The sequence below is a fragment of the Drosophila sechellia genome, chromosome 3L (genome assembly GCF_004382195.2).
Source record: "Drosophila sechellia strain sech25 chromosome 3L, ASM438219v1, whole genome shotgun sequence".
Taxonomy (NCBI): Eukaryota; Metazoa; Arthropoda; class Insecta; order Diptera; family Drosophilidae; genus Drosophila; species Drosophila sechellia.
Genome location: NC_045951.1, coordinates 19,102,098 through 19,123,187, shown reverse-complemented (window position 1 = coordinate 19,123,187; position 21,090 = coordinate 19,102,098). Strand labels below are relative to the sequence as shown.

The 21,090-nt window shown below is 45.2% G+C and overlaps 8 protein-coding genes across 12 annotated transcripts; 3 read left to right on the top strand and 5 right to left on the bottom strand.

Moving 5' to 3' along the window:
- Positions 1-88: 88 nt before the first annotated feature.
- Positions 89-1,309, bottom strand: LOC6619380 (histone chaperone asf1). Its single transcript, XM_002043560.2, has one exon. The coding sequence runs from the start codon at positions 1,010-1,012 to the stop codon at positions 356-358; it is 657 nt and encodes a 218-aa protein (XP_002043596.2). The 5' UTR covers positions 1,013-1,309; the 3' UTR covers positions 89-355.
- Positions 1,310-1,665: 356 nt separating this feature from the next.
- On the top strand, positions 1,666-6,549 carry LOC6619379 (trafficking protein particle complex subunit 8). The gene is made up of 8 exons (XM_002043559.2): positions 1,666-1,898; positions 2,125-2,286; positions 2,346-3,270; positions 3,325-3,573; positions 3,628-4,090; positions 4,157-5,069; positions 5,131-5,556; positions 5,687-6,549. The coding sequence occupies exons 1-8, from the start codon at positions 1,733-1,735 to the stop codon at positions 6,340-6,342; spliced, it is 3,960 nt and encodes a 1,319-aa protein (XP_002043595.1). The 5' UTR covers positions 1,666-1,732; the 3' UTR covers positions 6,343-6,549.
- LOC6619378 (uncharacterized protein C1450.15) lies at positions 6,475-7,500 on the bottom strand. Its single transcript, XM_002043558.2, has one exon. The coding sequence runs from the start codon at positions 7,407-7,409 to the stop codon at positions 6,699-6,701; it is 711 nt and encodes a 236-aa protein (XP_002043594.1). The 5' UTR covers positions 7,410-7,500; the 3' UTR covers positions 6,475-6,698.
- Positions 7,501-7,876: 376 nt separating this feature from the next.
- LOC6619377 (lon protease homolog, mitochondrial) lies at positions 7,877-11,764 on the top strand. Of its 2 annotated transcripts, none has more exons than XM_032717352.1 (9): positions 7,877-8,317; positions 8,480-8,735; positions 8,799-9,258; positions 9,316-9,445; positions 9,508-9,812; positions 9,875-10,297; positions 10,354-11,082; positions 11,145-11,334; positions 11,395-11,764. In XM_032717352.1, exons 1-9 carry the CDS (start codon positions 7,979-7,981, stop codon positions 11,629-11,631), a joined length of 3,069 nt encoding a protein of 1,022 aa, XP_032573243.1. In that variant the 5' UTR covers positions 7,877-7,978; the 3' UTR covers positions 11,632-11,764. The 2 variants fall into 2 exon arrangements, with proteins under 2 accessions (XP_032573243.1, XP_002043593.1); XM_002043557.2 differs by having other exon boundaries at positions 7,878-8,317; positions 8,853-9,258.
- LOC6619376 (trypsin-1) lies at positions 11,692-13,792 on the bottom strand. The gene is made up of 5 exons (XM_002043556.2): positions 13,365-13,792; positions 13,060-13,208; positions 12,866-13,002; positions 12,221-12,800; positions 11,692-12,060 (listed from the first exon to the last, which is right to left on the bottom strand). Exons 1-5 carry the CDS (start codon positions 13,450-13,452, stop codon positions 11,788-11,790), a joined length of 1,227 nt encoding a protein of 408 aa, XP_002043592.2. The 5' UTR covers positions 13,453-13,792; the 3' UTR covers positions 11,692-11,787.
- Positions 13,793-14,695: 903 nt separating this feature from the next.
- LOC6619375 (general odorant-binding protein lush) lies at positions 14,696-15,496 on the top strand. The gene is made up of 3 exons (XM_002043555.2): positions 14,696-14,935; positions 14,991-15,141; positions 15,204-15,496. The coding sequence occupies exons 1-3, from the start codon at positions 14,714-14,716 to the stop codon at positions 15,290-15,292; spliced, it is 462 nt and encodes a 153-aa protein (XP_002043591.1). The 5' UTR covers positions 14,696-14,713; the 3' UTR covers positions 15,293-15,496.
- Positions 15,497-15,753: 257 nt separating this feature from the next.
- LOC6619374 lies at positions 15,754-18,255 on the bottom strand. 2 transcript variants are annotated; one of them, XM_032717356.1, is made up of 3 exons: positions 17,896-18,255; positions 17,812-17,830; positions 15,754-17,199 (listed from the first exon to the last, which is right to left on the bottom strand). In XM_032717356.1, the coding sequence occupies exons 1-3, from the start codon at positions 18,097-18,099 to the stop codon at positions 16,889-16,891; spliced, it is 534 nt and encodes a 177-aa protein (XP_032573247.1). In that variant the 5' UTR covers positions 18,100-18,255; the 3' UTR covers positions 15,754-16,888. The 2 variants fall into 2 exon arrangements, with proteins under 2 accessions (XP_032573247.1, XP_002043590.1); XM_002043554.2 differs by having other exon boundaries at positions 15,754-17,184; positions 17,896-18,099.
- Positions 18,256-18,430: 175 nt separating this feature from the next.
- On the bottom strand, positions 18,431-20,747 carry LOC6619373 (transcription initiation factor TFIID subunit 6). 3 transcript variants are annotated; one of them, XM_032717355.1, is made up of 5 exons: positions 19,792-20,747; positions 19,560-19,729; positions 19,046-19,501; positions 18,686-18,923; positions 18,431-18,636 (listed from the first exon to the last, which is right to left on the bottom strand). In XM_032717355.1, exons 1-5 carry the CDS (start codon positions 20,674-20,676, stop codon positions 18,592-18,594), a joined length of 1,794 nt encoding a protein of 597 aa, XP_032573246.1. In that variant the 5' UTR covers positions 20,677-20,747; the 3' UTR covers positions 18,431-18,591. The 3 variants fall into 3 exon arrangements, with proteins under 3 accessions (XP_032573246.1, XP_002043589.1, XP_032573245.1); XM_002043553.2 differs by having other exon boundaries at positions 18,431-18,623; XM_032717354.1 differs by having other exon boundaries at positions 18,530-18,923.
- Positions 20,748-21,090: the final 343 nt, after the last annotated feature.

The following is a 21,090-nucleotide window of genomic DNA, read 5'->3' as shown; positions in this document are numbered from 1 at the left end:
CAAAATTCAATTATTGAAAACGGAGTAACTTTCAAGAATATGCTTGTTATTTCTATTGATAATAGTCTAATTGATAAACAGGGCCAACTGAACTTTGCCATAAACGTAATAGTTCTTCATTCTTCAAACACAAATGAGTGCGCACTTACATATGTGCATTCAGAGAAAAGTCAGCACATAGCTAAGAAAATGCATGTTTTAGGAAATAATTTAATGTATACATATATTTTTGCTTTAAATCTTAGTTACTTAAAAGTAAATAGAGGGACAAGGACCAGGAGTGCTAAATTATCCATTGTTGCCCATGTTGGTTTGAGTGTGTTGGTGTGGTCATTGTTCGGACTGCCGGCAGCTCTCAACATTCCATGGCCAATGAGTTGGAGTTCTCGTTTAAGGCCTTGATTCCGTTCTCCATTGGCATGGCCAAACTATTGTCATCTTCGGGATGGACAACTACTGAAGCCGCCTCCGATGTGGACGGTCCATCGGTAGCCATATCCTCTTGATGGCCGTTCTCCACGCCGTTTCCATTCCCGTTGATGTGCCCGTAGTCCCAATTGATTTTGAACCGGGTGACGCGCGGCTTGCTGGCCAGGATGTTTCGCGTCAGCTTCTCGAAAAGAGGCTTCGTTGGCGGGTTCTCGCGCATCTCCGGGTCAGCGTAGTCGTTATTCACATAGTAGCCCACGCGGACGAACTCCTGGCCGCGGTAGGAGCAGGTAAGCAGAACAATAGTAACGCCCACCGCATCCGGTTCCGGGATCTTGCTGACGTCTGGCGGATCCGCCTGGAAAACAAAGATGTGTCGCCCCTCAGGCACTGGTCCCACGTATATGGTGTCCAGCACCTGGTCGTGCTCCTCGGACTCCGCCGAGCCTACGTAGATCATCTTCCACTCCAGATCCTCCTTCAGCTCCTCAATGCACTCGAACGTGAGTTCGAACTGAAAGGGGTTGAAGAAGCTGCTCGGGTTGTCCAGCACCACCACGTTGGTGATGTGCACCTTGGCCATGACTGTACCTCGGAGGTTGCAGAGCGTAGACCGAGTTTGGCAAGACTCCTTCGACGGCGCGCTTTTTTTAGAGGTTCTGCTTTTGTCTGCCTAGGGAATTGCTGGTTTTTGCGAAATTCACTTGCAAAACGCTCGGCAAACACTTGATATATGTTCTGGAATGCTAGTACTTTGATTTGGTTATAACATGAATCAGGTTTGTGCAATTGTCTGTCGCTATTCTGCTTTTATTTATCGCAATTATTCCGCTTCTCTTCGCACAAATGGTGGTGACAGCTGACTTGTTTCCCGCGCTTCAGAGGGACCGTTCTGTGCCGCAAGTGGTGGCGAAAAACTCACCACGACAAGTGGCGCAATGTCAAAATGCGACAATAGTTGGACTTGTGATCGAGTTTACAAGATCTATAAAAATAATAATAATAGTTTCATTTCGATACAACTGGCCTTGACACGAAATAAAGATAAATGTTTAATGGAATGGTTAACAAAAAATACACATACATATGTCAAAATAATGATCTTCAGTAAAAGCCAAGTCGAATAAAGATTGGAACATGTATTCCTTGATTGGAAAAGCGATCGATATCAGCGCAAAAAACAGCTATCGACTTTCTTCCAGTAACGATAGTTTCGATACATATTTGCATCAAGTGACATCTCCAGCTGTTCCCTCCAATTGTTGTGTGGTGTTCTGTATTTTCTTTGTAAATAGTTGGAGTAATGCTGCACCTGACGGGCCAGAGCTACAATGCCCGCGACATCATCCGCAACATCTTCTCGCCGCTGATCGGCGTGCTGTCCAGTCCACAGGCGGACGAGATCTGCCACCGGAACAACCTCTCCTTCGTGGAACTCCTGCAGCCGTTCGCAAAGTTGCCAAATGATGGTGAGTGAATGGAATGGGGAATGGTTGTCGTGTGAGAGGAGCGTGCGGGTGAGGTAAACAAGGCATAGACGCGGCCAAGCAAATAGGTCTATTCGATGGAACTCCCAACCGATTCGACATGGTTATTTAACATTTTGCGTGCAATGTTGTTGTTTTAAGGTTGTTATGATGTGGATGACATATTTATAATATTGATACAAACTTAAACTTGTACTCCCTTCTTTAGCTCACTTTCGCGACGTGTCCGGAACGAGTGTATCGGTGCGTGGACTCCGTCTCAACTTCTGTGATGTGGACTGGCGGCCGCCGCAAACAATTTTGGCCAGGAAGATGCTCAACGAGTCTGTGACCAACGCCCACAATGACAAAACCAGACTGGCCACCATAGGTAAGCGTTTCGGCGATGCAAAAATGTCTTTTGGTAATCCTTTTACCATTCTCCTACAGCTGGCATAGACCTTGAGTTACCCACATCGGAACCTTGGTTCGAGCAGTGGCGTGAGACCTTTTTAACTGTGCAATTTCCGGCGGATCATGAGTTCACCCGCCATCTATTAAGCTGTTTGCTAGTGCTATCCAGCGCAGATCCTCAGATTGTGGAGACCGCCCACAAACTGGGACAACGTGTGCAGCAGATGCAGAGCATCACGCCCCAAAAGCTGCCCAAGTGGTTCCATCCCACCGAGGTCCTAAATAGTTACGTGGTGCTGCACGAGGCTAGCCAGGGAGACTTGTCCAAGGCACAGCAGGGATTCGAGTTGCTCAAATCTACTTTCGGAGACAGCAAGTGTTTTCTGGTGTCGATCAACTCGCTGGATTCTCAGGGTGCAGCTGAGGTCCCAGATCACTGGGCAACGTTTATTAAAAGACAGCCTAAAAGTGACGCAAATCTACTCTCCACGGATCTTAGTGCACCGAAATCGCCACAGGAAGCAGTTTCTGTCATAAGTATGCCTGCCATGCAAATGTCACAGCTCCTGGAAGGAGTCAGTGCTCAAGATAGCGATCTGGCCATGCTTCATCCGCTGAGTCCCATGCAGGAAAGCGCCACAGAGGCGATTAATTCGAAATTTAGCATCAGCAGCGAGAGTATTGCCTCCCAAACAATCAATCCCAATGTTTGGGGAAATGAATTAGAGCCGGATGCACCTCACGGCGGATGTCTTACCAGTCGGGACATTGACAACCTACGACACTTTGTGCAGGACTATGCTGTTCGAGCATTGATTCCCTATATCGAGCATCTGGTGGCTATTCTCGCCGAGGGAGTGACGAACAAAAAGGGCGTCAGCAAGTCGCTGTTAAGCGCTACAAAACGATGGTTCGTCACTAGCAAGCCGGGAGCAGGAGCAAACAATCAAAATGCAGTCATGTAAGATTTATTTTGTTGCAACTTTCACATTTTAATGGGACTCTTTGTTCACAGCTACACCAATGAATCTGCGGAGCTCCAAACACGAAAGTTGGGCGATCTCTACTTCATGTTTGGTCACTACAATTTGGCTTTTCAATCCTACCACCAAGCCAAGCGCGACTTCAATGCGGATTCAGCGTGGCAATACTATGCGGGAGCCCTAGAAATGGCTGCCCTATCCGCCTTCATGCTGGGTACTGCCCAAAGAAAGACATATGACTACATGGAGGATGCAATTGTGTGTTATCTCACAGTGTGCAAGTAAGTTAATTTTGGGACTAGTTTAACAGCTTTTCTATTATTTTGTTATTACAGATTGCAGCAATTTGCGACCAGAGCTACGCTCCTAAGCATGGAATGTTTAAAAACAGCGCGACTATATAGTGAAGTGGCCAAGCAACTGATTCGCATGACCAACGAGGAATCAGATCTTCGCTCAGCCCTCTTACTGGAGCAGGCAGCCTACTGTTTTCTGGTGACCCAACCGCCAATGCACAGGAAGTATGCCTTCCATATCGTGCTGGCCGGGAATCGTTATTCCCGAGCTGGACAAAGAAAGCATGCATACCGTTGCTATCGCCAGGCCTATCAGGTTTTCCAAAAGCGCGAGTGGAGCTTGGCTGAGGACCACATTCAATATACGGTGGCCAAGCAGGCCTACATGCTTAAACAACTTGAGGAGGCCAGTCGATCTTTCGCCCATTTACTGCGACCTGGAAGCCTTCAAAGTGCCCAGCAGCAGACCAGTTTCTTAAAGGAGTACATTCAGACTCAGAATGTAAGTTTGTAATATACTTTTTTGCATACAATTTGCCTTTATATAAACTATCGCATATTTTTTCAGGAACTTGTTAAGCGAAGTCCTGAGCTGGGATTACTACCACATGCCTTACCCCAAGTAGTGCAATCTTCCGTTCGTGTTCTTACTTTAGTGCAATCACCGTCGGCTGTGGCACCTCATGTGCCGGCCACTAACATAGACATCAACTCAAATCTGACTGCAGATGAGCCCATTTGGAACAAGATTGAAGAGATGCTTGTGATCACGGCTGCCAATAATAAGCCCTTTGTCTTTAAACCGTCGAGATATTTGTACACTAAACAGCAGCCTGCATTGGAAACTCCAGTTGCCGTGCAAGGTGAACCCATTGAGCTAGCTGTAACCCTCTCAAATAGCGTTCGATGTGGAATAGCCCTATCCGAGATTGACTTACTGTGGAAACTCACACTGGACAATGATGAGGTGCTCTCCAACGCCTGTACTTATGAGGAATCATCGGATACTGCTAATAAAATAGCAGTAGGAGCAGCAATCAAAACGAGCTGCGTGGCTTCCATCAAATTGGCCGAACAGGCCGAAGAAACCTTGCACTTTAAGCTGACTCCCAAGTTGACCGGACGTTTGAGTATTTTGGGAGTCGTTTGCCGAGTGGCAGCCGGTGCGGATCCTGCAGCCAGTCTCCTGGGTACCTTACAGTTTGAAACCCAAAAGATCAGGCCTCACAATGCCAAGCAATCCTCGCAGACCGTTTTGGACAACAGATTAACTATCAAACTGGTTCCCCAACTGCCCGCCATGAATGTAAGCTTTACTCCCGTTCCCAGTCGACTGTTGGCTGGTGAAATTGTTCCCGTTCATGTAACTCTTCGGAATCTGGGAATTGCTCCGATTGAAGAGATCTATTTGGGATGCGATAACCCCCGCTGTGTGTCCCTTTTGGATCAGCACAGCCAAATGCCACTGGCTATGATGAGTTGTGAGTAATTAATACATTTTATTAATGAATATTTGTTTACATTTTACATTGTTTTGTGTAGCTCTTCGCAATCTTTCTAACGACAAGCTAGTTAAGGATAAGGAAATCCGAGGACAGCGAGTTTACCGATTACTTAACCGGCCTGGGCTGGCTGCCCTAGACGCCCAGCAAGTTCAAACCATCTCCTTGTGGGTGCAGGCTCCACACCAGGCGGGACCCTTTACCTTACGCCTACTATTTTATTACTCCTTGCCAACGGTAGCAAATTCGCCCATTAAATATCGATTGGTTCGGCATATTTGGCAGCTGCAGGTAGAGAGTTGCCTGCAGGCAGACTCCACTTGTGTGGTCAGCAATGCGGTTACCAATGAACTGGGAGTGGATGTGAACGTTAGGAACCATCATGCACTGGAGGGAACAGAAGTGTACATCAACTCTATTTCATTGTACTCCAAGGAATTTAAGTTGAATCCGGATAAACTATATAGTAAGTACATTGATAATGCTGAGATCTTTAAAAGCTGCAAAATGAGCTCTTAATTTATTTTTAATTTTTATTAAGTTCTGTAGTTCCACTAGTACATGGGATTATTAATTAATATTAATTTTTTTTACAGTAATGAACAGTATGGGAGTCAGCCCGGGACAGGCTGGAGCACAGTGCCTCAAGTCTTCCATTTGCTGCAATTTCCAGTGCCGCCTTCTCGAGAAAGAAACACAAGAAGAATACAAAGACATTCCATCGATTAAAACATTGCTTCATTCGCGACTTTCCCATTTAAAGATCCTGCCGGCCCAGCACGCTCAGCAGGTGGAGCAGCACATGCCTCCGATACACGACCCGCACAGCTTCCTTACCAACGAGGAGACTGTGTATTTCAATACCAACATCTCCTCGGAAGAGTTCAACGCAAGCGTAGCTGACTATGTACCGCACGCCACATTGGTCCTAAGTTGGAGCGCCCTGGTAGCTAGAGAGGAGGGGCAGCGCTTGGCCTGTGGCTTACACTTTATTAAGCTTTACAAACTATTCGAGACTGGGCACTGTCCAGCGGCGCCAACAGCTTCTTTCCTTCGAAGGAGACATTCTTCTGACGACACCTTAGATAACCGACGGGAGTTTCCACTACCCGAGGGAGCGCTAAATAATGAGGATGCTTGGCAGTCCCTGGCGGATGCTGATGAAGAAGACTACTGGGAGCCCAACGAAAACTATGTGGGCCAACGGTGTCTACTGGAGGATGAGAGCTTTGTAATGGCAGTTAAAGCCTAATATGTTTGTCAAGTGGTGTCATTAAATCATTATATGTTATCTATTCTTTGATTAAGAATCTGCGCAAAGAACAAGAAAATAAGATTTGATTGGGAAAGGAATTAGGTGTTATGGTTTTTAAGACGCCTTTGGTTAAATTTTGTTAGTTTATTAATTGATTGATTTAAAAAGAATTCATTAATAATACACGCTAGTAATATGATTAAACATGTAACTTTAAATTGGTAATTGCTTTTCGGTAGTTCCTAAGCTGCTGACTAGACGAGATGATGACGTGGTTCTTAGTGGATGAGTGGGTTTCAGTGGCAGCGCAACGTAATAATCTTGGTGGCAGAATTAAAAGTTTATTATTAGATTTAAGTGCGTTTCTTGGTCATGTAAACTCGGGCTGTGGCGTAGAGGACATGCGTACAAGCGTATATATTGCCCAGAGCGCTTCCCAGCAGTGCTCCGATCACGTTGGGAATGGGATATGCCTGCCAGTCACGTCCCCAGTCCAGTGGAGCCACCACGCTCCCGGCCCAAGCTCCCAGAATACCTCCCAGTGCATTGTACTTGAACAGATTCAGAGCCGTGTCCTCGCACTTGGTAACAAAGTCCGGTTTCTCGCAGAAGCACACTTGGAGTGCTCCTCCGCCACCGAGGAGAAAAACTGTGGGTGACACCGTCAACAACGTCATAAGTAAGGCCAAGACGAAGGTCTGCTCATAGTTGCCCAGCACCGGGGCTCCCAAAATGATGCAGATAAAGGCGTAGAGAAGTGTACACAGGAACTGCAGGGTGAATCCTCCGAGGAGTTCCCGCGGCGTAAAGTACGAGTTCTTTTTCTGGCGCTGTTTAGCGGTCAGGACGCCATCCTCAACCTTCCCGTAGAAGCGGGCCAATACAACTTTTAGAAGCTCTCCGAGGAAAACAATAGGGACGACCAGAGAATCCCAGAAGCTGCCGAGATGTGCCCAATTCCGGCGATACTGCATGTACGCCATGCAGATCAGGATGGTGGCAAGGCTGAGGGACACGTGGAAGAGCTGGTGCTTGGTCTTTTGTTGGTCGAATCGGGAAACCATGATTAAATGCAGATAAATACAATTTTGGTAAATGTTAGACTTGGACGATATTTTGCTATCTTTCGTTTGTAATTCGCCGGCTATCAACACTGAATGTACTGTGGGCTTAAAACACAAAACTTCGAAAATTATAAAATTATAAAATACCAATTTTAAATATAAACACTCTAAATTAAGATATATTTTATAATGGGTGCTTTTTACTAACAAAATTCAAAAAATTAATTCCAAAATTAAAAAAATCCCTAAATAAAGAAAGACATTGTCGACATCATTGGGCTCATGCGCTGTAGAAAAAAAAGCCGGAGGGATTTTTGCACATTTTTGAAATAACGTCTAGCAGGCCGTATTTTAATTTAAAAATATTTTTTTTTATATTTTTAAACAGATTTTTTAAGATTTCACCGGTACCACTGTGCAAGAATAAACGAAATCGTTTTGCAGCACTGCCAGCTGCTGTCATTTCACAAGCCGTCACATAATCACTCACCACACATTTAGACTGCAAATTGTTTTTCTACCATTTCTAGTTATTTCTAAGTAAATTGCGAGTGGATATTGCTTTCAATATGTTAGCCCGCGCTATCCGAGTGCGCCCCATGGTGCGGGGCATCGCCTCGGCGTCAGTGTGGACCCGGAATCGTCCCGTCCAGAGTTCCCTGATGCAATACTGCCGGGATCGGTCGTTGCGTCTCCAGCGGTTCCACGGAGCCAATTTGATGGTGCAGCGCTTCTACAGCCGCAAACGGGATGATTCCAACGGAGATATTATTATGGGACCCGATCTTATGTCGGAGCAAGATCCCCATCTTCCGGCAACTGTGGCGGTGCCGGACGTGTGGCCACATGTCCCGCTGTTGGCCATGCGCAAAAATCCTCTCTTTCCCCGCTTCATGAAGATAGTGGAGGTAAGATTTCATGCCACTGGAGGGATAACTACTCCCTATCATTAATTGATTCAGTCAGTAAGCTTTTAATGAGCTAGACTTCTTTTTAGTGTTTAAAACATGTAAAAGAACGCTCTAATAATACTTTTTTTTTGGCGTTGAAAAAATCCGATGTGCTAATAGGTATCCAATCCCATCATCATGGATCTGCTGCGTCGCAAAGTCAAGCTGAATCAACCTTACGTGGGTGTCTTCCTTAAAAAAACTGATGGCGAAGAGGAGCTTATCACCAATTTGAATGATGTTTACAATCTCGGAACATTTGCCCAAATCCAAGAGCTGCAGGATCTCGGTGATAAGCTGCGTATGGTAGTGGTGGCACACCGTCGTATTCGTATAACAGGTCAGGTGGTAGAGGACGTGCCAACTCCTAAGCCCGGTAAGCATGTTTTCCACACACCCACTAAGCGCCCAGATGTGTGACCTATGTTTCTGCCCTTAGTGAAAATGACAACTTTGCATTATCCTCTATTTAATATAAAATTACAAATCCCAGCTGAAGATCAAAGCACTGATCAAGCGGATGCGGCACCTATAAAATCAAGGTCCGACCCAGCACGAAAGCCCCGTGGCCGAATTCCCAGGAGTCGGACCGGAAAATCACGTGAATCGGCGGCTGCTGAAGAACTTGTACAAAACCAGACTCTGGAGCCGCCACTGAAATCAGGCAAAGTCGAGTCATCGAGTTTGCCAAAGCCTCCAACAGAAGAAAAGATAGTGGAACCTGAGAATGGAGCGGAAGAAAATGTTAATCAATCTGCGTCCAGCGCCCAACCTGTTCTTATTGTAGAAGTGGAGAACGTTAAGCAACCGATTTATAAACAAACGGAAGAGGTAAAGGCATTAACTCAGGAGATAATCAAGACTCTACGGGACATAATCACAATGAATCCCTTGTATAGGTATGTTCAAAAATGATACAAATACCATGTTTATCTGTCATTAATCATACTTTTCAGGGAGAGTCTACAGCAAATGCTGCATCAAAATCAACGAGTTGTCGACAACCCCATATATCTGTGTGATTTGGGAGCATCCCTTTCCGCTGGAGAACCAGCTGAGCTGCAAAAAATCCTTGAGGAAACCGATGTAATTTATTTAACCGATGTAATTTAGGAAATATATATCTCATATATGTATCACTATTTCAGATCCCAGAACGTCTGCAGTTGGCCTTAACTTTACTCAAAAAGGAGTTGGAACTCTCCAGACTGCAACAAAAAATTGGACGCGAAGTAGAGGAAAAAGTCAAGCAGCAACATCGCAAATATATACTCCAGGAGCAGTTGAAAGTCATCAAAAAAGAACTGGGCATCGAAAAAGACGACAAGGATGCCATTGGTGAAAAGTACCGCGAAAAGTTGAAGGATAAGGTGGTTCCCGAAGCTATTATGACGGTTATTGATGAAGAGCTCACCAAGCTGAACTTCTTGGAGAGTCACAGTTCCGAGTTTAAGTGAGTTCTACTAAATTATTTGAATTTAGCTTAACTTATATGCTCCTACTACTTTTTTTTAGTGTAACTCGCAATTACCTCGACTGGCTTACTTCGCTACCTTGGGGCGTCATCAGCACCGAAAATCTCTGCCTGGAGAAGGCCACTGAAACACTAAACGACGATCACTACGGAATGGAGGATATCAAGAAGCGTATTTTAGAATTTATTGCCGTCAGTTCCCTCAAGGGCTCTACACAGGGCAAAATCTTGTGCTTCCATGGACCACCTGGTGTGGGCAAGACAAGCATAGCAAAGTCCATTGCGCGCGCTTTGAACCGCGAGTACTTCCGCTTTAGTGTGGGCGGGATGACAGACGTGGCCGAGATCAAGGGACATCGCCGCACATACGTGGGCGCCATGCCGGGTAAACTGATTCAGTGCCTGAAGAAGACCAAGATTGAAAATCCTCTGGTACTCATCGACGAGGTGGACAAGATCGGCAAGTAAGTAAAAGGCTTTCATTGAGATATACTGTAATCTAATAAATATCTTATTTCAGGGGCTATCAGGGAGATCCTAGCTCAGCATTGTTGGAGCTACTAGATCCCGAGCAGAATGCGAATTTCCTGGACCACTACCTCGATGTGCCGGTGGATCTCTCGCGAGTGCTCTTTATCTGCACTGCTAATGTGATCGACACAATTCCCGAGCCGTTAAGAGATCGCATGGAATTGATTGAGATGTCTGGCTATGTTGCCGAAGAAAAGATCGCCATCGCTCGTCAGTATCTGATGCCACAAGCAATGAAGGACTGTGGATTGACGGACAAGCATATCAACATTTCCGAGGATGCCCTAAACATGCTGATTCGCAGTTATTGCCGGGAATCCGGGGTGCGAAACCTGCAAAAGCATATCGAGAAAGTTATTCGCAAGGTTGCCTTCAAAGTGGTTAAAAAAGAAGGCGAGCACTTTCCGGTTAACGCTGATAACCTGACCACATTCCTGGGCAAGCAAATCTTCAGCTCAGATCGCATGTACACGACAACACCGGTGGGTGTAGTCATGGGTCTGGCCTGGACAGCCATGGGGGGTTCATCGCTTTACATCGAAACCTCAAGGCGTCACATACGCCAGGGGGCAAAAACAGATCCGAACACTGTCGCCGGATCGCTGCACATCACCGGAAATTTGGGAGATGTCATGAAGGAGTCGGCCCAAATAGCCTTAACGGTGGCGCGCAACTTTTTGTATTCGCTGGAATCCAATAATCTGTTCTTAGAGCAAGAGTAAGTTTTTATTATTGATTTGTCTTTTCCTAGTTTCGTTATTTTATATATTTCCCTTACAGACACATTCACCTCCATGTTCCTGAAGGTGCCACACCGAAAGACGGTCCCAGTGCTGGCATCACCATTATTACAGCTCTCGTTTCGTTGGCCACTGGAAAGCCGGTGCGCCAAGACATCGCTATGACGGGTGAAGTATCCCTGAAGGGAAAAGTGCTACCCGTGGGTGGTATTAAGGAAAAGACGATTGCAGTAAGTAAAACAGAAATAAATGATATATTTGAGTGTAAATCATAAATCTCCCTCATTCAGGCACGTCGTAGTGGGGTGAATTGTCTAATTCTGCCTGTGGATAACAAGAAGGACTTCGAGGAGTTGCCCACGTACATTACAGATGGTCTGGAGGTTCACTTTGCCACCACCTACGAGGATGTCTACAAGGTAGCGTTTACCGATGTAACTGAAACGACAACCAACAATGTTGAAGAGCAGGAGCCGCTGCAGAAGCTCTCCAGTGCGGCCGCTGCTAAGTCGGACACGTGGCCTTAGTCTTAGATTTAGCTTGGGGGTGTAACGGGTGTTGATAGTTTTTATAAATATCTATCGTTATCAGGTTAATTAGTGTATTTAGACCATAGCATTTCTTAATACTAATGCCAAGTAAATTGAATGTACCATCGAACTGAAGACATTACTACGTATATCCTAGACATCAGCATTAGCCAAAATCCAGTCCAAGTAGCGATCCACGCGAGTGTAGATACCCGGACGACCCCGCTGTCCGCAGCCGACGCCCCAGGACACGATGCCGATGGTGACCCAGCGTTGGTTGGGTAGTTGTACCAACAGTGGACCTCCGCTATCGCCTTGACAGGAGTCCTGACCTCCTTCCGGAAATCCAGCGCACATGGCGGTGTCTGGAACGTGCTGTACAAATGACGAGCGGCAATCGGATTGCTTCCAAACCGGCAGATTAACCTGAAGATAGGAGTGATAAATATTTTCTTATTTTAAACAAGTTTCTTTTGCTTAAATTGCTGAAACCAATTTGTTTGGATCAATATAAGAAGTCGCAAGCTTATGAACAGAATAAAAAACGCTGTATATAAAATGAACTATACTTCAATATGCAACCCACCTCCATGAGGATGTTAGAATGAGGACCGCCAAACTTCTGGGTGCCCCAACCGGTGACAATGGCGTTTCTGTCCGACCAATCCTCGTTCACAGGCGGCATGCAAACTGGCCAGATGTAGGTATTGAATATAGTCGCCCTGTCGATCCTGACAAGGGCAATATCATTGTCATAGTTCTGTGGATTATAATCGATGTGAAGCACCATGTTGGCAATCCGGAAATCCCTCGCCCTCGTCTCATTCAGCATATGCGTGTTGTATTCGCCCAGACGCACAAAGATGTCCTCCTTGTTCTTCTTGTAGATGCAGTGAGCGGCAGTTAGGACATGGCGGTCGGTGATCAATACACCACCGCACCAAACGAATGGCAGACCCTCCTGCAGCAGGGCCGCCATCCAGGGCCACTCGTCTGGCTCCGCGGGCCGTCCACCAGTGAGGCGGGGAAACTGCCTGGATGTGATCCCACAGCCTCGCTGCTCCGGCTTATTAACGATACGCGGCTCATCACTGTCCGCACTGGTCACTAGTTGCGGACCAAATCGGTTGCTCGTCGACTGGTCAGTGCAGCAAATGCCTATGGAGCTAAGATAAACATATACGTTTATATAATACAAGGATGCCAAGCCACCAGGAAGAAACTCACATACCTTTTCTCAATGATGCAAAGCTGGGAGACCAGGCGCCAGACATCATTTTTAAGTTCTGGCATGCGACAGTAGATAATGTGGCGACATCGGCCGGATTCGCCCAATGGAGTGCTACATGCTCCGTAATCCTTGTTCTCCTGCGTTTATCATTTTTAGATACCATACTGATATGGATGCGGAAGACACAAACTCACCAGCAATTGCGAGGTGGGAGCCTGCCGCTTGTTTAGGCGATGTTGGGATAGGAAACTCACGACGCGGTTTTCCCCAGTGCGATTTTCGTGTACCTGATTCTCCGATTCCCCCCATTGAAACTCATCATTATCGCTGAAGTCGAGAAGATCTGGGTGGTATACGAAAATCTTTAGGTTTGGTCTACATTAGATTCTTGGAATTTGTCTTAGAAATATCAATTATATGGGTCAAATGAGTTTTAACTTTGATAATTAACTTTGCCATTAAATGGATATGTTGGTATATAAACCTATGCCTGACTTACCCATAAAATCACTGGATACTGTCTTGGCGATTGTACTCTGCGGGATATAGCCCAGTAAAATCACGAATGCCCAAAGAAAGACCTTCATTTTGAATTATTTTCGCGAGTGCAGTGGGACTTTTAATCGCGAGTCGCTTCCGTTGCCCACTGAATCAGTTCTGTTTTGGCAGTTCTCCAGCCAGCTAAAGCTACTGCTCCGATATGGAAGCCGAGCTCAGATACTGCCTTGGATACTGCTGTTGAACCTGTTCGATGCGTCGACACTATGGGGTTTTCCTGGCTAATAAAGCGTCTCACTCTATGCTCAGTTCCCAGGTGAAAGCTTTATGGGATGAGAACCGCTAGCGTTATAGTAGGTATTATATAATACTCCGAGCTAATCCGAGCACTTGGCTTATCTTCAGGGCGGCAAGCAAGCCACTGAAATGCCGTCCCCTTAAATGCCTCCTCTGAGCTTAGAGACCCAATTTGGTGTATTATCTCAATGTTGCTGGCATCAGCTTGGCAACATGTTGCCAGGGGCGAGTGGTGCCCATGATGATCAGTTTGGATTCTCCGAGGCGAACGTGATGTGCATCGCAAATGATCCGGTTCGGTGGGTTTTGATTCCATAGAAGTATCATCTCCGAAATACTAAGGAAGATTTTATAAGTACTCAGTTATATTCTCTATTTAATTGCCTTTTGACGCTTCCACATCAAAGTAGTAATAATAAATCAATTGCACGGCAGAACCGGAATCGAAGAAAATATTTGCGATGCAGAAATGATTTTAATGTCTTAATTTGACACCCAACCCTTTAACATTTTAATATAATATAAGGAATAGTATTGGATAGTTAGCAGAGGCGAAGGAAATGGTATCGGGTGGGATTCAGTTGGATATTATGTCATTATGTCAGAAACGAATATCAAATAAATGTACCAAAAAAAATGTTTAAAATGGAAAGTCAAAATATCCCTGAAAAATATTACAAATATATTAATTTTAATATTATTCCAAAGACCTTTCCATATTTATATTACTTAACAATTTTTATAGGTAGAGCACTTGATTAGAAATTCTGGGTATATTATATGATCAAATACATATATATGCGGTGCTATAAGCACATCGCTTACCCACTTTATCCTGAAAATTGGTTTAAAAAATATATCTTATTTTTTAACAGGTATATCTAAAATTCGACTATTGTACAAATACAACTTCCTAGTCAACTCAAATGGCGTGCGAGTGCGTTACTTAATTACTAAACCCTGCGATTTAATTACCACCTTTCCCTGCCACCATGACCACCTATAAAACTCTCCTACGACATGGTTACTCAACGTATTTAGCTTTCCGCCGCCATGAAGCATTGGAAACGACGCTCTTCCGCTGTTTTCGCGATCGTCCTGCAAGTGCTGGTACTCCTGATACCCGATCCTGCAGTTGCTATGACGATGGAGCAGTTCTTGACCTCGCTAGACATGATCCGCAGTGGCTGTGCGCCGAAGTTTAAGCTCAAAACAGAAGATCTAGATCGGCTTCGCGTGGGTGATTTCAACTTTCCGCCATCGCAGGATCTCATGGTGAGTGCCACTTTCATTTTGTAGGCACCAGTGTTTTAATCCTTTATCCTTTTAGTGCTACACAAAGTGCGTGTCCTTGATGGCGGGCACTGTGAACAAAAAGGGCGAGTTCAACGCGCCCAAGGCCCTGGCCCAACTTCCGCATCTAGTTCCCCCGGAAATGATGGAGATGTCCAGGAAATCCGTTGAAGCTTGCCGGGATACGCGTAACTACACTCAAACTTACCTTACATAGCTCTTCGTATATATAAAGGTATATTTTTTGCAGATAAACAATTCAAGGAATCGTGCGAGAGGGTCTACCAGACGGCAAAGTGTTTCTCTGAAAACGCCGATGGTCAGTTCATGTGGCCTTAAAAAGGTTTCTGGGAACTAAGTTCATTCGGGTTCATCCTTTAATGCCCAATCTTTCGATGATTGCTTTAATATCGATGTTTAAGTCATCAAATAGAATTGGAAAACATTAGTAAACTTAACATAAATTATGACAAGAAAGAATGTTAGCTTTGGCAAGCAATTCAGAACAACATCACTTTATGATTAAAAACGACGAAACTGTAATTTGTGTTATATTATTTCATCCGACACTCAATATGACAAGGTCTTCCAATTCTGATTGAATCAAAACTGAATTATATATTATCAAAGCTATGTACTTTAAATTTAATTAATTTATCGATTATGTGTATACCCGCAATAGACTGAATTCGATAAGAGCAATCTGCAAGGATATTCAAATCTTTGAAAAAATCTTTAATCATATATTTGAAAACCTTTTTGTAGTTAAAAATGGCACCCCAAAATATAACCACGCCGCATTGATTTCAAACATGTTATAGTTTATTGCTGATATTATTAACTAAATACAACTGTTTTATGTTCGCATAACGCACACTTATACATTTTGTAATCGATAAACATCCAATTGGCTTTGCAACGCATTCAAACTTAGGGAGATCTTTGCATTCAAGTGGTTACAAAATAAATGCAAATCTTATACAAAATGGTTGCCTTGCAAATCTGCGTACAAAGTTCTCTCATTAGCTATGTTATATATGTATCGTAATCGATATCTTAAATTTCGGATTCGGTGTAGAGTAGTGTCTTTATATGCATGTAGATCTCTCCAAAAAGGGGCTCACAAAAATATATCCGATTAGAGCGTGTGTGCGGATTAGTTGATGAATTTGATGAGGATGTTCGAGGAAACCTGTGTAAACAACTAAGAGTCTAATGACATTCACACGTATAGTAGTTAGTACATTGTATATAAAATCAGTACACATTAATGCTTGTATATTGAACCGTTTGTTGTTAGCTGCTTTGGTTTGAAAATACTTTTAACTGCTACGCAACACATCTAAATAGGTTGGTGGTTCCGTACACACCTATAGTCATACACATACACATATGGTTAGGTATATAATTTGATATATCGTAGTTATAATTAGGTGGAGATTCGGGGCAAACCCTCGTCGATTCCACTGGGATTGTGTAATGCTGTTGATTGTGTTGTGATGTCTGAGAGCTGGAGAGTGTATACAAATGTCGTATATAGGGGGTTTCTCCGTTCATAACTAGCCTAGAAGTTGCTTGTGCTTCGAGTTGAGTTTTCGTTAACATTACCATCTGGGATCACATTTGGGTATATCAAACAATAAAGTAGAGAGCTAAAGCTTTTCCATCAGCCCTGTTCCATGCAATTTTAAGATTCCTTTTGCAGGGCTTATAGTCTTACACCATAAACTTGGTGGTCTTCAAGGGGAAGACGTGGAATTTGTGGTTTGTGCCTAAGACGTTTGAGCGAAGAAAATGCTTCTGGACAAGATCCATTAAGGTGGCGGTAGGACGACAGTAGAGGATTGCTGAGTAAGAGTTCTGTGTTCAGGGAGGGCTGTTTTTAATTTTGATTATGTTTTCCCATTGCATGGACCATTGTCCACTATTGCTGGCTTAGTCCATCAGTCGAACGCCGGCTTGAACGTCATTGGCCATGCTGACTCCCTTCTTTTTCTTGCCCTCGCCGGCGGGCTTCTTCTTGGTCAGGACTAGGGTTTCCGGCTCATCCTGCGACTGCTGTCGCTTGCCATTACCGCTGGCTCCCCCGCCTCCTCCTCCGCCGCTGTTGCTTCTCAGCTTGAAGCGCGTCGTGGCCGCCGCCGCATTGTTGTTGGCGCAATTGCATATGGCATCGAAGATCCGCACCACGAATCCCCGGGCGCGATTCACCACCTTGCCGTTCTTAAAATCTGGTATGGCGAAACCTGAGAGATTAGTGCATGCGAGGCGCAGAGAGTACAAAAATACGGAAATAAAGATCAGTGATACGCAAAATACAACTTAAGTGCAACAAAATATGGTCATGCAATCGAGCTGGCTGGGCTTGGGAAAATGGGTGAAAATGGCGTGCGAGTGCGTTTATATATTCTAAATTATATGCTTTCCACCGTTTTAATTGCCACCTGTTAACAGCCTTGGAGGAGGCCCAAAACGGTCGCCCTGTCATTAGTTAGTTAGATTCGCCGCCCACTTTTATCAAACAAAATCAGAGAAACTTTTTAAACTTGAAAAGTTCGTGATAACATTACGCGAAGGTTCTCTTAATTTCAGCACGAAATATTTCCAATTTTTGAGATTTCAACCTCATTCACCAACTTTGAGCCTAGGCACTCTTCGGTGTCAAGCGAGTTCATTGTCACGAAAATCCTCGATACAAAAATACTTAAGCAGGACAAAGAAAAGGATTTGTGCATAAGAGTCTATTCAGCAGCCAGCACTTGGCGAGGATTGGCGCTGAAGTGCTCAAAAGGGAAAAGCCATACACTATCCAAATAGCCAAGAAGCGAAAAGTACTGAACCACACTGCGTATACTTACTCGGTCGTTTTTCCTTGCCCTGCAAAGGAAGTTACAAGTTAGGTCAGTTAGTTCGAAGACGAATATTAGATATGTGTGGTCAACCTGTTGCGATTTCTGGCTCTCAACTGCCCGCCTGTTGGCCTCCGTCTCAGCCCGCAGGAGCACATCGTCGAGCGCCTCCCGCAATGCGGCCATGTTCTGGGGATTTTGCTTGAAGGCCTCAATTCGTGCCTCCAGTGACTCCGTTTCGATTCCATCCACGCTGTCCGGAGACGCTGGCTCGGGATCCGCAAATCTGGCATGCATCTTTCCTGGGTATTTGTGAGAATTCCTCGTTATCCTTTGAAAATGCTGACAGTGACGCTCCGAGCTTCGCCTGTCCTGCGTTGGGTATCTACAAGGAGTGTTGAGCAGAGCTCTTTGTGCGTTCGCCCAGCAATGCGCTGGAGAAATCAATAGCAAGCCACTTGGGGGCCCATACCCGCACATGCGTGCTGACTGCGTGGGCAAGCTTTCGATTCGTGGGGTGGGAGAGCAGTCAGTTAAGTTCAACAGTTCGTTATTTACAGAACTGTAGCTTAATATTTCTATGAGGAATCCTTAAATATTGTTTACACAAAAAGTATGAAAATAATGATTTAATATGGTTTCTCTTTGTGTGGTTACATCTTTGGGGGGAGTAACCCGCATTTGTTGTTTTATTGCATACAAAATGATAAAATGTAGACTACGAACTAAGCTGGCTACTCCAAGTGCGAGAGATCGTCCAGCTCGGGCGGTGCGCGCACAATCTCCGTCTCAATGATCAGCGAGGTGGCGTCTAGGGTGCTCTGAAAGATTGAACTGTTATACCATCAACTGCTGGCGCTTCGCTACCGGCAATAACACACACATTCTCGCTGGTCCGCTGTGCAGCCGCTAGTAGGCTGCCGCTGGAGCTTGAGTTCGAGTTGGAGGCACTGGCAGCGTTGGAGGCCGCGGAGAGCACCACGCTGTGCGGGGAGCTGCCACGCCGCACCACCTTCGCCTGGCCCTGCTGCGGCGAGTTCTGGGTGACTATCACAAACTTTTGCGCCGGCTGGTTGGCCTGTATGGCTCTTATTTGCGGCAGGGACGAGACTCCGGGACTTCTAAAACAGAAGAATATTCAACCGCTTAGTATGGTCATAAAAAGACATTAAACCAACATAGTCTCCATCATGGAATCAAATGCTTGGCTGAAATTTTATTTTGTGCCTAAAGTGTTATTTACCCCTGTCTCTGTGTGGTGGGCATGGACACTCGTCCGATGGTGGTTGCTGTTTGTGCTGCACTCGTGATGGGTGCCGTGTTGATCGTGTTGGATGACAGGGTTACAATGCTTGAGGCGGGCGCATTTCGAACTTTGACTACTGCCTGGCACAGCGATGGCCCCAGGAAGCCAAAGTCGTTCTTGTAGTCCTCCGCTGTATCTGGTGCTGAGCGCATTTGCCTGAGGATCGGGGGACAGCACTTCTGGAGCATGGCGCGAATGTGACCTGCTGCTGTCTTGTCAGTGTTGCTGATCGAGGTGCCGAGCAGGTGAGGTTCAATGCGCTCCGATATGAATTTAAGGCGGGGTATGATGAAAACCTTTATGACTTCGCCTCCAAGCTCCGAGAGACCCGCAATAGAGCCATAGAGCGAGGACAGGTGGGTCTTGTCGTTCTGCAGGGCCTTGCTGAAGATGCTGAAGGGTGGGAAAATGGATGTTAAAATGTTATTTAATTTAAGTGGGTATGATTTACCGGGTGACACGGGTTTGCAGATTGTTAGTTAGAGTGTTGAAGTTCTTGCAGATTTGAGCCATCAGTCGGGAGGCAAAGTCTCGCAGGGCCCAGTGATTGTCCAGCTCCGGGCGCATACACAGCTGTTTGGACACTATGCACGTCATCACCGAGGGTATCAATTCGTGGAGCTATGCAGAGAGAAAATCATTTTTATGAGAAACGAAGAACAAAGCAATAAGAAACTACTTACGTATTTCTCTAGAAACAGCGAAGGATTATCCAGAAGAGCACGAACCATGCGCATGAGATAAATAAGCAACGCCAAGTTGTTTTGAACCACATTGACCTTAACTCCCTCAGCAATGAAGGTGCACATGCGGGGAAGCATTTCGTGCAGGCCAGGATCGGATCCCAGCGACTGCAGCGCTTCACCGCGCCGCGGCTCATCAGATCCCACGCACGCCTCGGTGATCTCCTTATAGTACAACTGTTGCTCCACGGACAACTCGTGCGTGGCCAGTTGCTTGACATGAATGGTCTCCACGTTTTTCAGCTTGTGTACCTTGCCGGTGGTGGGTTTGCCGGCCGCATCTTTGTTTAGGCCTTGATCCATCTTAATAACAGGATTGACGGAGTCCAGTAACTGGGAATCCTTCGAGAGCGGAGGTGGGTTTTCGGGCACAGTGGGTTGCACTCCCTCGACAACAAACCAATGGGAGCGCAGTGTGAGATCCAGGGGAATTTTTACAGAGTTGCTGGATGTGATTTCACCTAGGTCGATTTCCTTGTCCTCGGTGAAGTGCAGCTCCCGTCCTCCGCCAGATGCGAAGCGGAATGGTATGAAGTCCTTGGCTACGAAGCCGTACTGCGGCTCCACATTTCGCACCTTAAGGGCCATGTCGATGTCCCGCACTGAGAGCTTCTGCCTCTTGGCGTGGTTCATGAATTTGGCCGAATCCTGCACAATCCTCTTCAGCTTGATGGACACATCCTCGGCTAGTTCTTTGGCGGCGTCATCCGACAGGGAGCCCACTCCGATGCTCTCCGCGATCACCTTCATGGACTCCGCCGAGATGCTGGAGCCGTACAGCATGCTGCTGGAGGAGCTGTTCGATTTTGACAGTTTTCCACTCATTTTCCAGGTTTTTACAAATAAACAAATAATAATCGCCGAGCTGCTGGGACAGTGTGTACACACCGCGAAGAGAAAACCTAGCTATTCTGGCTTTTTTTTATCGTTTCATATCGTCGGCTAAAATTAGTTTTATGGTCACCTAAAATCTATATTTTCGAGTTTATGTAAGGGATACATTCCTATAGTAAGCATTTAGTTACAATAGTCAAAAAAGTTTCGTTGTTCAAAATATAAGAATTTAGTCAGCCATAAACAGAAATAAAAATAAAATTGTAATTAAATATAAATCGGGATATGGTTAATTCCGCAAAAATTAAAGATATCAATTTATGAATACGTCTATATTTATTTTAATATAAATATTATTTAGTATTAAGACAACAAATATTACTGGTTTCATATAAGATTTACCTA

Excerpts from the sequence above, each read along its gene's own strand:
- LOC6619380 (XM_002043560.2), bottom strand. The coding sequence starts at position 1,012 with ATGGCCAAGGTGCACATCACCAACGTGGTGGTGCTGGACAACCCGAGC.
- LOC6619379 (XM_002043559.2), top strand. The coding sequence starts at position 1,733 with ATGCTGCACCTGACGGGCCAGAGCTACAATGCCCGCGACATCATCCGC. Across the intron at positions 3,271-3,324 it reads AACAATCAAAATGCAGTCAT|CTACACCAATGAATCTGCGG; the intron begins GTAAGATTTATT and ends CTTTGTTCACAG. Across the intron at positions 5,557-5,686 it reads GAATCCGGATAAACTATATA|TAATGAACAGTATGGGAGTC; the intron begins GTAAGTACATTG and ends TTTTTTTTACAG.
- LOC6619378 (XM_002043558.2), bottom strand. The coding sequence starts at position 7,409 with ATGGTTTCCCGATTCGACCAACAAAAGACCAAGCACCAGCTCTTCCAC.
- LOC6619377 (XM_032717352.1), top strand. The coding sequence starts at position 7,979 with ATGTTAGCCCGCGCTATCCGAGTGCGCCCCATGGTGCGGGGCATCGCC. Across the intron at positions 8,736-8,798 it reads CGTGCCAACTCCTAAGCCCG|TGAAAATGACAACTTTGCAT; the intron begins GTAAGCATGTTT and ends TTCTGCCCTTAG. Across the intron at positions 9,446-9,507 it reads AAATCCTTGAGGAAACCGAT|ATCCCAGAACGTCTGCAGTT; the intron begins GTAATTTATTTA and ends TCACTATTTCAG.
- LOC6619376 (XM_002043556.2), bottom strand. The coding sequence starts at position 13,452 with ATGAAGGTCTTTCTTTGGGCATTCGTGATTTTACTGGGCTATATCCCG. Across the intron at positions 13,209-13,364 it reads AGTATCCAGTGATTTTATGG|ATCTTCTCGACTTCAGCGAT; the intron begins GTAAGTCAGGCA and ends TATACCACCCAG. Across the intron at positions 12,061-12,220 it reads ATTCTAACATCCTCATGGAG|GTTAATCTGCCGGTTTGGAA; the intron begins GTGGGTTGCATA and ends TCCTATCTTCAG.
- LOC6619375 (XM_002043555.2), top strand. The coding sequence starts at position 14,714 with ATGAAGCATTGGAAACGACGCTCTTCCGCTGTTTTCGCGATCGTCCTG. Across the intron at positions 14,936-14,990 it reads CGCCATCGCAGGATCTCATG|TGCTACACAAAGTGCGTGTC; the intron begins GTGAGTGCCACT and ends TTATCCTTTTAG. Across the intron at positions 15,142-15,203 it reads TGAAGCTTGCCGGGATACGC|ATAAACAATTCAAGGAATCG; the intron begins GTAACTACACTC and ends TATTTTTTGCAG.
- LOC6619374 (XM_032717356.1), bottom strand. The coding sequence starts at position 18,099 with ATGCATGCCAGATTTGCGGATCCCGAGCCAGCGTCTCCGGACAGCGTG.
- LOC6619373 (XM_002043553.2), bottom strand. The coding sequence starts at position 20,676 with ATGAGTGGAAAACTGTCAAAATCGAACAGCTCCTCCAGCAGCATGCTG. Across the intron at positions 19,502-19,559 it reads CTGCAAACCCGTGTCACCCG|CATCTTCAGCAAGGCCCTGC; the intron begins GTAAATCATACC and ends CCCACCCTTCAG. Across the intron at positions 18,924-19,045 it reads CCCACCACACAGAGACAGGG|AAGTCCCGGAGTCTCGTCCC; the intron begins GTAAATAACACT and ends CTTCTGTTTTAG.